Raw genomic sequence first — 13,619 nt, forward strand, 5'->3', positions numbered from 1 at the left:
GAGAGGCGCTGCCCGGCTGGGCACGGCGGTGAGGAAGAGGAGCGGGAGGAGCTGGGGACACCGCCGGCGGCGCGGAGGGGACCGCTGTCTTTGCAGGGAGGAGCCCGGGGCTGCGTGTCCCCGTTCCCCGGCATCGCCCGGCCCCAGCGGCTCCCAGGCGCGGCCGCCTCCGCCGGGACAGCCCCGAGGCGCCGAGCCGGGGGCACGGCCGGGAGCGACGGGAGCGAGCCCCGCCCGCAGCTGCAGAAAGTCCCGGGGCCCTCAGTGCCTGCATTTCTTCAAAGGGCCGGCTCAGCTGCGGGGTAGAAAACGCCACAAAGTTTTCGTGTTTTGGAGGGACTTTCAAACGGGTGCCGAAGCCTGGCTGAGCCGAGAGGTGCCGGCTCGTTCCGGGAGGCTGTGTGTGGAGGCAGCGGAGCGAGCCCTAATCGCTCAGAGGCACTGCCGTAAGCCCAGCTGTTCTATCTCGTCACCAGGGCTAATCCATGCCCCAGTGTGGGTTTAAGCCTGCTGTGCCAGTTTAGAGGGCTTGACTTCAAGCCTCGTCCTCCTCCCGGTACCTCTCCTGTCGCCCCGAGTCCGCCCGTCCGCCCGAGCAGCGGGAGCGCTGGTGCCAAAGGTGAGGCGGGATGGGTGGGCAGGGAAGGGCAGGGAAGGGAAGGGGCCCGGGGCGCTCCGACAGCTCTCCCAGGCTGGGCTCGGGCACGGCTGCCTGCATCATGGATAAGCGCTGGGTAACTGGTTATGTAAGGACAGGCAATCGAGGAGTAAAGCATGGTTTATGCTGCCTTGTGTTTATGCCGTATTTAAAATCTCTCTGATTAGACACCTGCCCTACTGCAGTGTGGAAGTTCAGTGGTTTTCACCCCCAGTGAGGTACCACGAAGGCTGGTCAGACAACTTCTGAGTTATGGCAGTGTAACTAAGGATAGAACACGCTGTACACCTCCTGGTGCTGATACATTAACTAAAACCCATGTGAGGACAGTGCTGTTCATGCTCTCTGTGCCCGCAGGTGGGACATGCAGCTATTCCAGGGTGGAAAGCATGAGCTTTCCCAGAGCTCTGCCAATGCTGTGGGTAATCTCGATAAAGACAGGCTTCAGTTTTCAAGCTGTAAATTTAGCATTCTTCTTTTGGTTGCTAATTTTAGAACAGTGTATATTTTTAAGTAGCTCCTGTCACAATGATCAAACTTCAACACTGGTCCTAGTATTCTGCAGTACATAGAAAACTCTGCAGTCAGAGTGGGACTTTGAGGACCTTTGGTCAATGTTCTTTCTGGTACATACCATAACTAAAGTTCAGTCCTGAACAGAAATGTACTGGTGTCTGTTAAACTGCATTCTCACCTGTGCTGCAATGAATAACTCCTGTTTTCCCAGAAGAATCAGTCTTCAATCTGGATGGAGAATGCACATCTCGCCTGCCCATTTTCACAGCACTTAGTCTGGTCTTCACCACAATATATGAATTAAAAAAAACTTCAGAGGACCTGACAACAGGTGGAATATCCTTTGGGTCAGAGTTTCAATCTCTTTATATAACTCTGTGTATGAGTATCTGCAGTGGATGACAGTATTAGAAACTCCAATCTGTGACATTACTGCCCCTTTAATAACATTGTGTGGTTAGTAGTAGAATAGAGAAAGATGAGCTGGGGATCTCTCAGAGTTTTAATTCTGAAAGCCTTTTGTATTGGGGCCTTCCATCAGATCCTATTACAGTTTTATTGCAGAACACTTTTTTTCTGGTGATTTGAATTATTTTAATAACAGAAAAGCTCTGGGTCTGTGCTACCTTCTGAACTCTCATTTACACAGCTGAATGAATGGTGAAGAACACTTTATATCTCTCTGGCCTGCCTGGAAACCTGGCTTTTTAGTCTGCGGAGATCAAAGCAAGGTATAGAATTGAAGGTGTGTTTGATCCACCATGGCAAGATCTGAGCAACATATAGGAGTTTCAATAACAAATCAGTCAAACAGAGCAATTCATTGCGCTTTAACTTCCTGTCTTCTGTAGGTTTAGGTAACAGTTTAGTGTAAGTTGTATGACAGAGTGCTTTTATGGTTGCTAGTAGAAACATTGTTTCAAGCATGTGTTAGAAACTGGCATGAAAATAGTCCTGTTTTTCAACAAAGTGAACTCATTTGCTTTGATAAGTAGACAAACTGCAAAATACTGCGCTGCTTCATCAGTAGACTTGAGTGGAACCCACCCTTTTGCTCCTGCAGATAACACAGAGATTATCTTCTGTAGAGAGTGCCAGGCATTAGGAGAGCTCCAAGCTATCGGGCCCTTCCTTCACTCTTTAAGACTGGATTTTCATCTGAAGTTAATCAACAGAACTCTCATTTATTTCAACGAGGCAAATCTGTTTTACTTTTATGCAGCTTTGCTGTAGATCATGAAGCTGTACCTGTTAGATGAGCTACCTTTTCTCATGGTGTTTTGGTTAGTGACTGAAAAACATCTTTCTCATTCATACCTGAACTTGGGGCCCAGTTTGCACTGAATTCTTGTTTCTTTACTCCTCTTGCAATCAAAATGCAGATGTAAAATGCGTCAGATACACTTGTTTTCTAGAAGACTGAAACTCTAAGAATGTATTACAAACTACACAAATGCTGGGGAGATAAGTACTTTTAGCGCATTCTCAATTTTAAGGGCTTTAATTGAAAAAAAAAATTTTTGTGAGAGCCACCAGCTGCAGAAAATGTGATATATTCATGTATATCCTCACTGTTGTGGTATTTCCAGAAGGCCACTCAACTTTCCTTTGATAGAAATAGTACCACTTTTGTTTCTTCTCTGTCCTGCAGCACCTTTGGTTTGCTCTGAGTGCCCTCCTGTCACGTTTACCTAGCGGTGATTTTTAGTCATGCACCTTCACTAAAGGCTTAAGTGACTTGCAACTCTCTGTGGCAACGACAGCAGACAAAGAGCCAGTCCCTTTCTCTAGTGCTGACAGTGCCAAGCCTGCTGGAGAAAAGCGGCTACAGAAAAGGGGCAGCATGCTGACCAGCAGCGCGGCTGTCACGCTTTTTTGGGAGCGCTTGTTGCGCCGGAGCAGCGCTGGGCAGCAGCAGGAGCTGGCAGCAGGTCGGACCGAGCGCAGCCGTGCTGGGCACAGACAGCATTGCCTGGCATGCAAGGGCCTGCTGGGTGCCACAGAGCCTGTCACAGCTGGCTTTGCTCCTGGACACCGCTGTGAGGCTGTCCTTAAGCACCTGCAACCACGGAGATTTGACAATAAGGTTGCATTTAAAGCATTCGCTTCATCCCCTGTGCTTCTGTTATTCAAAGCTCCTTGCTACTTGTAACAGGGTCATGTACCTGGAAACGTGTTAACCACTGTGATTTTCAATTTTTTTAGTCCAGAAATAGCTCGTGTCCATCACAACAGGGGAATCAGTGTGCTTACAAAGCAAAACACAGGTTTTCCACTGTGTTCTGTAAGCAGACCCCTGAATGTCCTCCAGAGTTCTCTCCCTTTATTCTGCAGGTCAGAATGAGGAATGCTTGTGTTAATATCATTATATTTGCTGTGTTAATATCATGTTATTTGCATTGCTTTTAAATTTCTTGATTGACAAGCTCTGCCTACTGCTTTTTCAGCATTAATTCCCTCGTAGCATCTCAGGCTGAGGTTATAATAATTTCCACTGAAATTACGATCACGTGGCAAGTAGGTATAAACACCTTAGCCTTCCATGTCACTGAACAAGAAAGGAGATTCCAGACACACTGGAAGTAGAGTTGTTTGGGCCCTGGTAAGGTACAATTCTTTGTTTGGAGAGAATAATGGCAACTAACTTAAAAAAAACCCCACAGAATATCCCGAGCTGGAAAGGACGGACAAGGATCATTGAAGTTTAGCTCCTGTACCTGCACAGGATCCTGAAGTGTCACGCCATGCTCCCAAGAGAGTAGTACAAATGGTTCTTCAATTCTGTCAGGCTTGGTGCTGTGACCAGTTCCCTGGGGAACTGTTTCAGTGCCCTAACACCCTCTGAGTGAAGAATCTTTTCCCGATATTCAACCTAAACCTCCCCCGACACACCTTCAGGCAATTCCCTCGGGCACCACAGAGCACAGATCAGTGCCTGCCCCTCTGCTTCTCCTTGTGAGAAAGGTGTAGACTGCAGTGAGGTCTCCCTCAGTTTCCTCTTCTCCAGGCTGAACAAACCAGAAAGTGGTGGAGAACAGAAAACAGGGATTCTTTTACAAAGCTACAGTGGACTATAAAAATAAAATTGAGAAGGTGTTGGCAGCAGTTTCTTAGTTAGATGTTTCTAAGATTGTTTGGAACAAAATTAAAATATCTTCATCATAAGAGAAATAGATTTTGAGGTTCATCTTTGATGCTGTTGCTACTTAATGCTACTTCATGCAGATAGAGCCAGCAGCATAGCCATGACCATAATTTGTGCCTGAGCAGCTGGTTAAACATTGCATCAGTGAGCACAGAATTCAGAGATGGGTGTAGCCAAACCTATTTCAATCTACCCATGAGTTGCAGTCCAGGCAGGTAATTGATACCTTTTGGTATCTGAGGGACACCGGACTTTCCTGGACAATGTAATCCAAATCTTACTGAAGAGGTAAATAATTTAAACCAAATTTTAATGTGCTCTGCAATTTGACATTATTTCTTTTCCCCATGACTGTCTTCTAAAAAGTACAATTATGGGGACAATTTGGAGATTGGACCCACTTTGGAAATAAATTTCCTTGTTTGTTACTGTGTGATCTGGCATGTGTGGAAAAAGGCTAAGTGGGTATCTTGCATGAGCAAATTCTGCTCTCTGACTGTAGCTATAAGGAACTACCACCCACAAGAAGGGAGGGAAGGCATTTCCCAGCTCCTCAGCCCAGTTTGTTGGCATGCTTTGACTGGATGATGATGGATTTCTTGGAAATCTGTCTACAGCTGAGTGACAGCCTTTCTATTGACATCACTGGATTATGGATTAGGCTTCTATCTTGTAACCCCTTTAAGGCTTCTCCTTCTGCTCCTACACAATCACCACACCCCTAAGGCTCTTTAGAGTCACACGGGGTTGTCAGCAGCACTCCTGGACTGTGAAAGCAAAGGCAAACCACAGGAGACTTGTCCAACAGAGGACATACCTTTATAGAGAGTCCTATTCCACTCTAATTTTTTTTTCAAAATGCACATTTCCCACCCTCTGCATACTCCTCTCCTATCCTGGAGGGCACTACAAGCTGGGGACCAGGAGAAGATCAATGGAAAGGAATTTTTTATTCTCAGAAGTTGATTTTCTATACCCTGAACTGGTCCTGCTGATTGACTCATGGTTTAAGACTGTAACAAGTCTTAGCAAGTGGTGGTGCAGCCTGCGAGAGCCTGACGGAAATTGTGTCTGTCAGGTTGTATGAGCAGCCTCCAGCTGGCCAAAGACCAGCCAGAGAGCAGGCCAAGGGAACAGACTCCCTTTGCTGGTGAAAGGGCTAGGAAGGGCTGAAACCCTGTCTGAAGAAGGTGAAAAAACAAATGAGGCATAGGAATGTTGATATTTCTGATATCAATATGATATCAGAATATGTTGATATTTCTGATGATTCTTTGGTGCATTCTTTGGAACACGAGGAAATCACATGGGGAAATGTGGAAGAAGGTAAATATATGGAAGATGAGGTGAAATTGTTCAGAACATGCCCCGAGAAAAGAATGGAGAAAGCTGCAAAGTACATGAGAAGAAAAACACAGGAATTGCTGACAGGGTAGAGAACAGTGGAAGAGTTTTGAAGAAAGGCAAAACTAACAGGAAACATTTACATGAAAAACTTTCAGCGAGACTTACTAAAAATTACTAAAATTTGAAGCAACCCCTCAGAGACTGTGTGTGGGGGGGGTATTCCAGACTTTAGCATAGCTAAGGTAACTGTATGCTTAAAACTCTGTGAGGTGGTTGGTCAGACTTGCAATCAGCAGTGTGAGAGGAAGGCTTGTCTTCTAGACAAAGGTCTAGGGTCAATGACACCAAAGTCTCAAACCCCAGGTCTGGAACTTACATAAACCCCTCAGAAATTTTGGTTGACTAACACCAGCATAGTTAATCAACTGGATTGTGTCACCCAGGATAGCCTCTTAGAAGGAATTAGAAAATTGACTAATTGGGCAACAGAAAGATCTGTATTCAGCTGGGGCAATGTCTTTTTAAAAATAATTTTAATGTGAATGCTTGCAAAGTGTAAATTTGTCCTTTTCCCCAGTAAGAAGGTCAGGCTTTAACTTTTGCCTTTCTTTAGTTGTCCACATCTTGCCAACAGTCCTCTGAGCTTTTCCACATGGGAAAGCCATTTTGAGTCAGTTAATGATTAGCCTGCCTGTGAACTTTAAATTAAAACCAGCAGCCACAATTAATGGAGCCCACAGTATCTTCTGCTAAGAGCAGTAGTGGGAAGAGTGGTGGCTTGTTGAGCCTGCTAAATAGACATGGCCAGTTGCCAGCTCTCAGAAAGAGGAGATGATGGATGAGAGAAGGGGAAGGAAACAATCTCATACAAACAGGACTCCCTTAAGAGCAGCCAGCACAAGCTGCCAGTGTGCATGGAATGCTTGCATGGGATTTTCCTTTATTTGAAAACAGGCCATTTCAACTGCAGTGAGGTGCTTTCCTTCCTTTGTGGTCTTCTCATCTGGAAGCAGACTTATGGCAGTCAAGTGAAAGCCCCATTTGGGCTCAGAGGTATCCATGTTCCCACACCAAAACAAATTCTGCCTTTTACCAGAGCTTTCTGAAAGCTCTGGGACTGGGCAAGGCTCAGGTTTAGCAGGCCTTGGTATCAGCAGACAAGATATCCAATATATTTTTCTGTTTATTCTCTGTAATACTAGTGCTAAGTAAAATGGTTCTCATGCAGAATGCTTTGCTTTGAGGGAGACCTGTGGAACTAAAAACCATAAATGCAGCAAGAACAGCCCAGGATCACGCAAAATCCAAGTCTCCTTGCTCTCTTTCCCAGATTGACCACTAAATTCCCTCCTTGCTCCTCTTCTAATAAAACAGCTGGTGAGCTAGGAATAGCTGGAAGGGCATTCCTCAGCTTCACAGTTGTAATGCTTTATACTGATTTATCCCTAATGCCAGTGAAGTCAGCAGAGTTAAACCAGTGTGAAACCAGGTCATAGCCAGAATTAAAATACAGAAGGGCATGTTCACCTTCATCAGATAAAGGCACAAATAGCAATAATAATAGTACCTGTAGCAGCTTACAAAAACTACTGTCATCACAGAAGCTGAAAAGAAACAGGAGACTAAATTATTTACAACAGCTTGTGGCCTGTTTCGCCCCTCACTTTTGTTAGGGATACACAAGGGTTGATCAGACCAAGGAAAAGGTCTTCATGCTTAATGATGTGTGATGGTGAGTGGAGCCACCATGTAGCAGGATCCAGGTACCTGTTGGAGTGGCAGGATCAGCCTTGAAGCTGCCAGTGCATCAGTTCCAGCCTGAGTCTGTTCCTCAGCCTCGGCCCAGACACCGGAGCTCTGCGTGCTGCTGTGGGAGCTGCTGCCTGCAGTCACCCTGGCAATGGACACCACGGGAAGGACTGGCTGCTCCTCCTCCTCCAGAGCACAGGGATGAGGCTGCTGGCTGTGGCTGTGTCACAAAGATAATCACAGCTGATGCTCGAGGACGGGCAGTCACTGCAGCCATCTCTCCTGTACAAGCACTGCAAGCCAGCCCAGGCGTTCCTGTTTGCAGAACAGGAGAAGACCTGTGGCCTCACACTCTGAGGTAGCTGCATCTGTGACCTGGGGAAACTTTTATGTCTGCCTTCTGAAGAAATTGGTATTGCTTTCTGGGAGAGGTAGGATACAGGAGTAGATAAACCAGTCCTTTGATGCAGTTTGGAAAACTTCCTAATTCTAGAAAAGTCTAAGCATTAGAGCCTGAAATAATTTCAGATGTGTGACACTGTACAGACTGTCCAGGTTTTTGGAGCATTTTCCTTTAATGGTGTGGTTTATTTACGTGGTATGAACACTTTGAAAGTGAACAGGCTTCTTTAAGACAAGTGAATGATGCATGGAAGCATCTTTTCCTTGCAGTCACAGCAGAATCCTATTGATCATTTCTCATCCAGGGAGTCTGGGAGCCTATGGCTCTCAGCTCTAGTGGGAGTACTGTGTAGTTATGAGTTTTTGGTGATTTTTATTGTCATTAAAGGCCCTAGCCCCCAAAGTGGAAGCTTAAATGAAAAGCATATTTTTCTCAGTTTCATGTCTGTCTGTGTCCCAGTAGTGAGGATTTGCTCAGGCCTGCAGAATCAGACTCTTTAATCCTTTGCCCTCATGTTCACTTTTGACGCCATGTCCTGCCTGGGCTGCTGCCAGGAGCAGCCTTTCTGTAATCCCAGCTGCAATCATTATTTGTGCCACCCCTGCTCCCCAGGGGCTAATGGAAGGGAGCAACAAGGCACGTAAGTGCACTGTGTGAAGAAACAGATGCTGTTTTTCTCCTGTTCAGCTCCCTAGTGCCTGTTTTGGATTCCATTGTGTTTAAATACAAGTACAATAGGTAATAAATTTGTTCCATGCATTGTCCTCCTGAAGGGACAACACAAAGGGATTGGCTGGGTGGGGAGTTAATTCCGTCTTTTTCTGAGCTGATTGATGCAATTTGTTCTGTCTGCTGAGTGCTGGGTAACTCCCCAGCAGTAGAAACCTCTCACTTAGAAGTAATAACAGTTTAAACCTTGGTATGCTTCCACTTCCCTCTCAGAGCAGCCTCAGTTCCATTGGCACTGGGGGTGGTGCTGGAGGAGTGCTCCTGCAGCAAAACAAATAATTGGACTTCAGCTTGTGGAAGGTGGTGTAGCCTCTGCTGCATGCAGCAACACACGTGTAAATAATGGTTAAAGCTCTGTCTGGGCTTGTAGCTCAGGCTCCTGTGAGCGCTGCCCAGCCAGGGCTGAGTTCTGCTGCTGAGGTTACAGCATCACACAGAGCAGCAAACCTACCCAGGAGTGTTTGGTTTGTGTGGCAAAGTTTTGGCAGTGATGGGGGCTGCAGCAGTGGCTCCTGTGGGATGCTGCCAGAAACTTCCCCCATGTCTGACAAAGCAAATGCCAGATGGCTCCAACAAGGACCCACTGCTGGCCAAGGCTGAGCCCATCAGTCCAGGTGGGATATCCACTTCTGGGATAACAGGTCTAAAAAGAGGAGAAAACAAAAGAGCAATAGCTGCTGGGAGACAGAAGTGAGGCTATGGGAGAGCAACAACACTAAATACCACAAGGTGAGTGCAGAAGGAGGGGCAGGAGGTGCCTCAGACAGTGGAGCAGGGATCCCCCTGCAGCCCATGGCGAAGGCCATGCTGAGGCAGCTGTGTCCCTGCAGCCATGGAGGTTCAAGGGGATGCAGAGATCCACCTCCAGCCCATGTCCAAAAGAGATTGTGACCCCATGGAACACCACAATGGAAGAGGTTCCTGGCAGGACCTCCTGGAGAGAGGAGCCCATGCTGGAGCAGGTTTGCTGGCAGGACTGGGGAGCTCACACTGGGCAGCCTGTTCCTGAAGGACTGCACTCCCTGTGAGAGATCCAGGCAGGAGCAGTTCATGAGGAACTGTAGCCCATGGGAAGGACTGACACTGGAGAAGTCCACAGAGGACTGTCCTCATGGGAGGGACCCCACACTGGAGCAAAGGAAGGATGTGAGGAGTCCTGCCCCAGAGAAGGAAGGAGCTGCAGAAACAATATGTAGTGAACTGACCACAACCCCAATTCCCTATCCCTCTGTACTGATGAGGTAGAGAATTTGGGAGTAAAGCAGAGCCCTGGAAGAAAAGAGTGGGGGAAGGTGTTTAAAGATTTGGTTTTATTTCTCATTATCTAACTGTGATTTGATGAGTAATAAACTAATATATGCAAGTTGGGTCTGTTTTGCACCTGACAGTAATTGCTGAGTGATGTCTCTGTCCTTATCTCAAACCATGAGCCTTTCAATACATTTTCTCTCTCTTGTCCAGCTGGGGAAGGGAGTGATAGAACAGCTTTGGTGGGCACTTAGTGGGCATCAGCTTCAACCCACCGCACCAGGTCACTTAATCCTGCCTCCCCTCTAAGGATCTCCTGGCTAGAATGCAGCTCCCAGCAATCCTTTGACTCTGTGCATTGAGTTTTTACAGGCAGGGTTGCTGCAAGGTCGTGCCCTCCCATGAGGGTTCAGCCAGGCGAGCCCAAGCCCTGTGTGTGGGCAGGAGAATGCTTCCCCAGCCCAGCCTGGAGGAAGCAAGGCATCCTTGTAACCTGACTTAAGGTGTCAGGACTGTGACTCATGTTAATTACATGCTGAGAGGAAACTGAGGGAGACAGTGCCTCTTCACCCTCTGTCTCACCTCTGAGCAAGCTGGCTGCTACAAGTGAGATTTCTCAAGGTGCCCAGCACCAGTTATTTCTAAGTGGTTATCCAGCAGCAATTTGAACAACAGAATGGAGGGGTGTGGGGGGAAGAGCGCTCTCAGCTGAGGTGTGTTGATGGTGGCACTGTTCTTTTTCCCTCCCTCTCTACCACTCCCAGCAAAGACACACAGAGCATTATGTCATTGGCATCCTGGTTCAGGTGGAATGAGCCCCCAAACCGCATTTCCCAGAGGAACCCCACAGAAATGGTGGTGGAAACGCTCATGATGGAGCTGAGCTGGCAGATCAAGCAGGCAGAGAAGCAGCAGCGCGAGCGGGAGAACGAATACCGCAAGATCAAGACCGGGGTGGACTACGGCTGGCTGGTCAGCTACCCAAAGCAGAGCTACGACATCAGCCCCGGAGAACGGCTGCAGCTGGAGGACATGTGCACCAAAATACATCCTTCCTACTGTGGGCCTGTCATACTCAGGTACAGTAAAAAACGGAGTGATAAAGACCTTTCTTTTCCCCCTTTCCTCTTTATGATGTCTGAGGAGAGAGTGAGAGTTGCTAGGACCAACAGAACCAAAACTCAGCATCCTGTGTCATGAGTCATGCTGGGATAGTGTCTTTGTGAAGGGAAATCTAATGTTTTAAGTTAAACACATCATGTCCTAAGAAGTTACAGAATGCTAATGCTACAGAATGCTTCCCTCTGACACTGGCTTGAGTGCTTTCTGCTCCTGACCAGCCAGAGCAGCGTTACCTTGCCTGATGAACAGGTACCATCTCAGTAATGTGATGGCTTTTTTTTGCTTCAGACTTTAGAATCATAGAGAAACTGAGGTTTAAAGGGAGCTGTAGAGGGATGTACTTCCGCTTCCTACTTGGAGTAGGGCCACTTTCAAAGTTAGATCAGGTTGCTTAGGGCCTTGTCCTGTCCACCGTTGAATATCTCTGAGGGCAGCGGTTCCACAGCCTCTGAACAACCTCCTTTGGTGTTTTCCCTCTCACTGGAGCCTTCATTCCTGGATTTAAGCTGCCAGCAGGTCTATTGAGGCACTTGTCCCCAGTGTCCAAACTAGCCTAAAAGTGCTATTATTTTTTTCAGCCTGTGAGCCAGGTATTCCCAGAGAATGTCTCCCTTCCCTACCCTCCCTCTTCACTCTAGATATGGAGTCATGGAATGCAGGTGAGGATGAGTTGGTTTGAACAGCCAAGTGGTGCTTCTGACTTCTGCAGTGTAGATGTACACACAGCCTCTCTTGCTGCTGAGCCTTTCAAGTGCTACACTTAGGACTGCTGCCTGCCAGCCGAGTGACCTCCTGTGAAAATGCCTTTAGAAATTGATCTAAGCCTGCTGTAGCATCCAGAATGGAAGGGAAGGGTGTGGCTCTTTTCCTTTTGGGATGGCTGTTCTAAGATAAATTCTTGCACTTGGCACAGTGAAGACAAACTTGGCAAAGTGAGGAACGGTGACTGCAGTGCACCTTAGCCAAAGCAAAGTTGTAAAATGGGCCTTTATAATCAACTTCCCTTGTTCCAACGTGTTCTTCAGTTGGGATTAGAATGAGCACAGTACTTGCAGGGCATGTACAAGAGGGCTCTCAGCACCCTGCAGTCCCTCACTGCATATGCTGGCTCATGTTTTCTCTTGAACAAATGAATCTATGGCCTCTGAGTTGCAGCTGTAAAAGTGCTGGAAATAGCTGGTCCTCTGTCCTAGAGTGGGTGTAGCCAGAAAATAATGCCAAAATTACCTCTCCATCCCTCATCTTCCCTGGGGCTGAACCTTGGAAGCAACCTCACTCATAGAGCCTTGGCTCCTGCAAAGGTTGCCATGATGGCAGAATTTGGGATCATTCAGTGACCAAGATCTCTCCAGTGAAAATTTGCTGGGAACAGCACCTGTTTTGTGGTTGTATAACTCCAAGCTGTGCTGTAAACAAGCCACTTGGGATTCAGAGCTATCTTTACCATCCCCAGGGCCACTGAGCAAGGCCAGTCTGGCTAACAGGATATTTCCATGACAGCAGGCTTCGGTTGCTGGATCAGACAGGCCCCAGGGTTCATCCTCTTCAGGAAAGTATTAAGCTGAGCCATATACAACTTGCTGCTCTGCTATTATTATTTTTTTTAATTGATACAGATCATGCAAGATGTATGATTTCAGTGCAGCTTGTAATGGTTGTTCACTGTTGTTCAGCATACTGATGGCAGTAGATAAATGTACTCAACAACGTTGGGGTGGACTCAGTGTGGGCATGATTGAGAAAGGCTAAAACCATCCTCTTATAACTTCTCTTGCAAATAGGGTGCTGTCATAAATTGTATTACACTATGATTCGAGAAGTGGCATGTTTTACAGAGCTTGCATGGTTAGCAGGCCCCACTAAAAAAACCCTGGGGATTTCATAACCTTTGTTGGTTCAGTTCTGTGACTGAGAAGGGGCTCTCACAGGCACAGAAATGTGGAACTGGATTGTGTCAGAGGTCTGGCTGATCTGATGAGCAGTCACAGAGTGGCCACTAGCATCAGTGCAAGGAAAAGAGCAAAGGACAAGGAAGCAAATCAACAGTAGGGACAATTACACCTCATATATAACATGCAACTTACTGTGCCTTGTAACTGGGAGGCTTTTGGAGCCACAAGTGGATAGCCACTTCTGTCCATAATTGGCTGGTGTGGCTTTTTCTTTCAGTTGTTTAGGTTCTGGGAGCTTTTTTCTTTTTGAACACATGTAAATTTATAACATTTTGGCACCCTGTGGCAGAGTTCCACTCCTGAACTACAACTCTGCTACAAAAAACTGTGTTTTGCTTGTCTTAAGCTAATGTGTCCTAGTTTTATTCAATAATCCTTTCATCTTGTGTTGGAAATGTTAAGAGTTGACCCCTCTTCTTTTCTACCTTCTAACTGAGAGCTCTGTTATTCCATGGAATTTTCACTGCTGGTGAGGAAACAAAAAGAATGGGGCTTGCCATGTTAGGAGGTGAAAATATACAGGAGAAAGAAAGGAAAAAAAGAAAGAGCCTGCAATTTAAAAGAAAGACAGCCAAAATTGGATACATTCTCTTTTGAGAAAGTGAGATAAAATGGAGATATTAGTAACTTCCCCAAAATTCCACAAGATGAGTATAATAGGAATGCAATGAAACCTCCACATTTCCAGTGAAGTACTTTAGTAATAAGATCATTCTACTGCTGATGTTTTCTCTCAAGTACTCTATGACT

General features: G+C 46.6%; 1 protein-coding gene across 1 annotated transcript in view; it reads left to right on the top strand.

Moving 5' to 3' along the window:
- RD3 (RD3 regulator of GUCY2D) overlaps positions 1 to 13,619 on the top strand; it is a 22,580-nt gene continuing 8,961 nt past the window's right edge. The window contains exons 1-2 of the mRNA XM_064414324.1: positions 1 to 619; positions 10,560 to 10,874. Of these exons, the coding sequence (XP_064270394.1) occupies positions 10,579 to 10,874 (296 nt within the window). The 5' untranslated portion in view covers positions 1 to 619; positions 10,560 to 10,578. The remainder of the gene's footprint in view (positions 620 to 10,559; positions 10,875 to 13,619) is intronic.

This window comes from Passer domesticus, chromosome 3 (assembly GCF_036417665.1).
Source record: "Passer domesticus isolate bPasDom1 chromosome 3, bPasDom1.hap1, whole genome shotgun sequence".
Classification (NCBI taxonomy): domain Eukaryota; kingdom Metazoa; phylum Chordata; class Aves; order Passeriformes; family Passeridae; genus Passer; species Passer domesticus.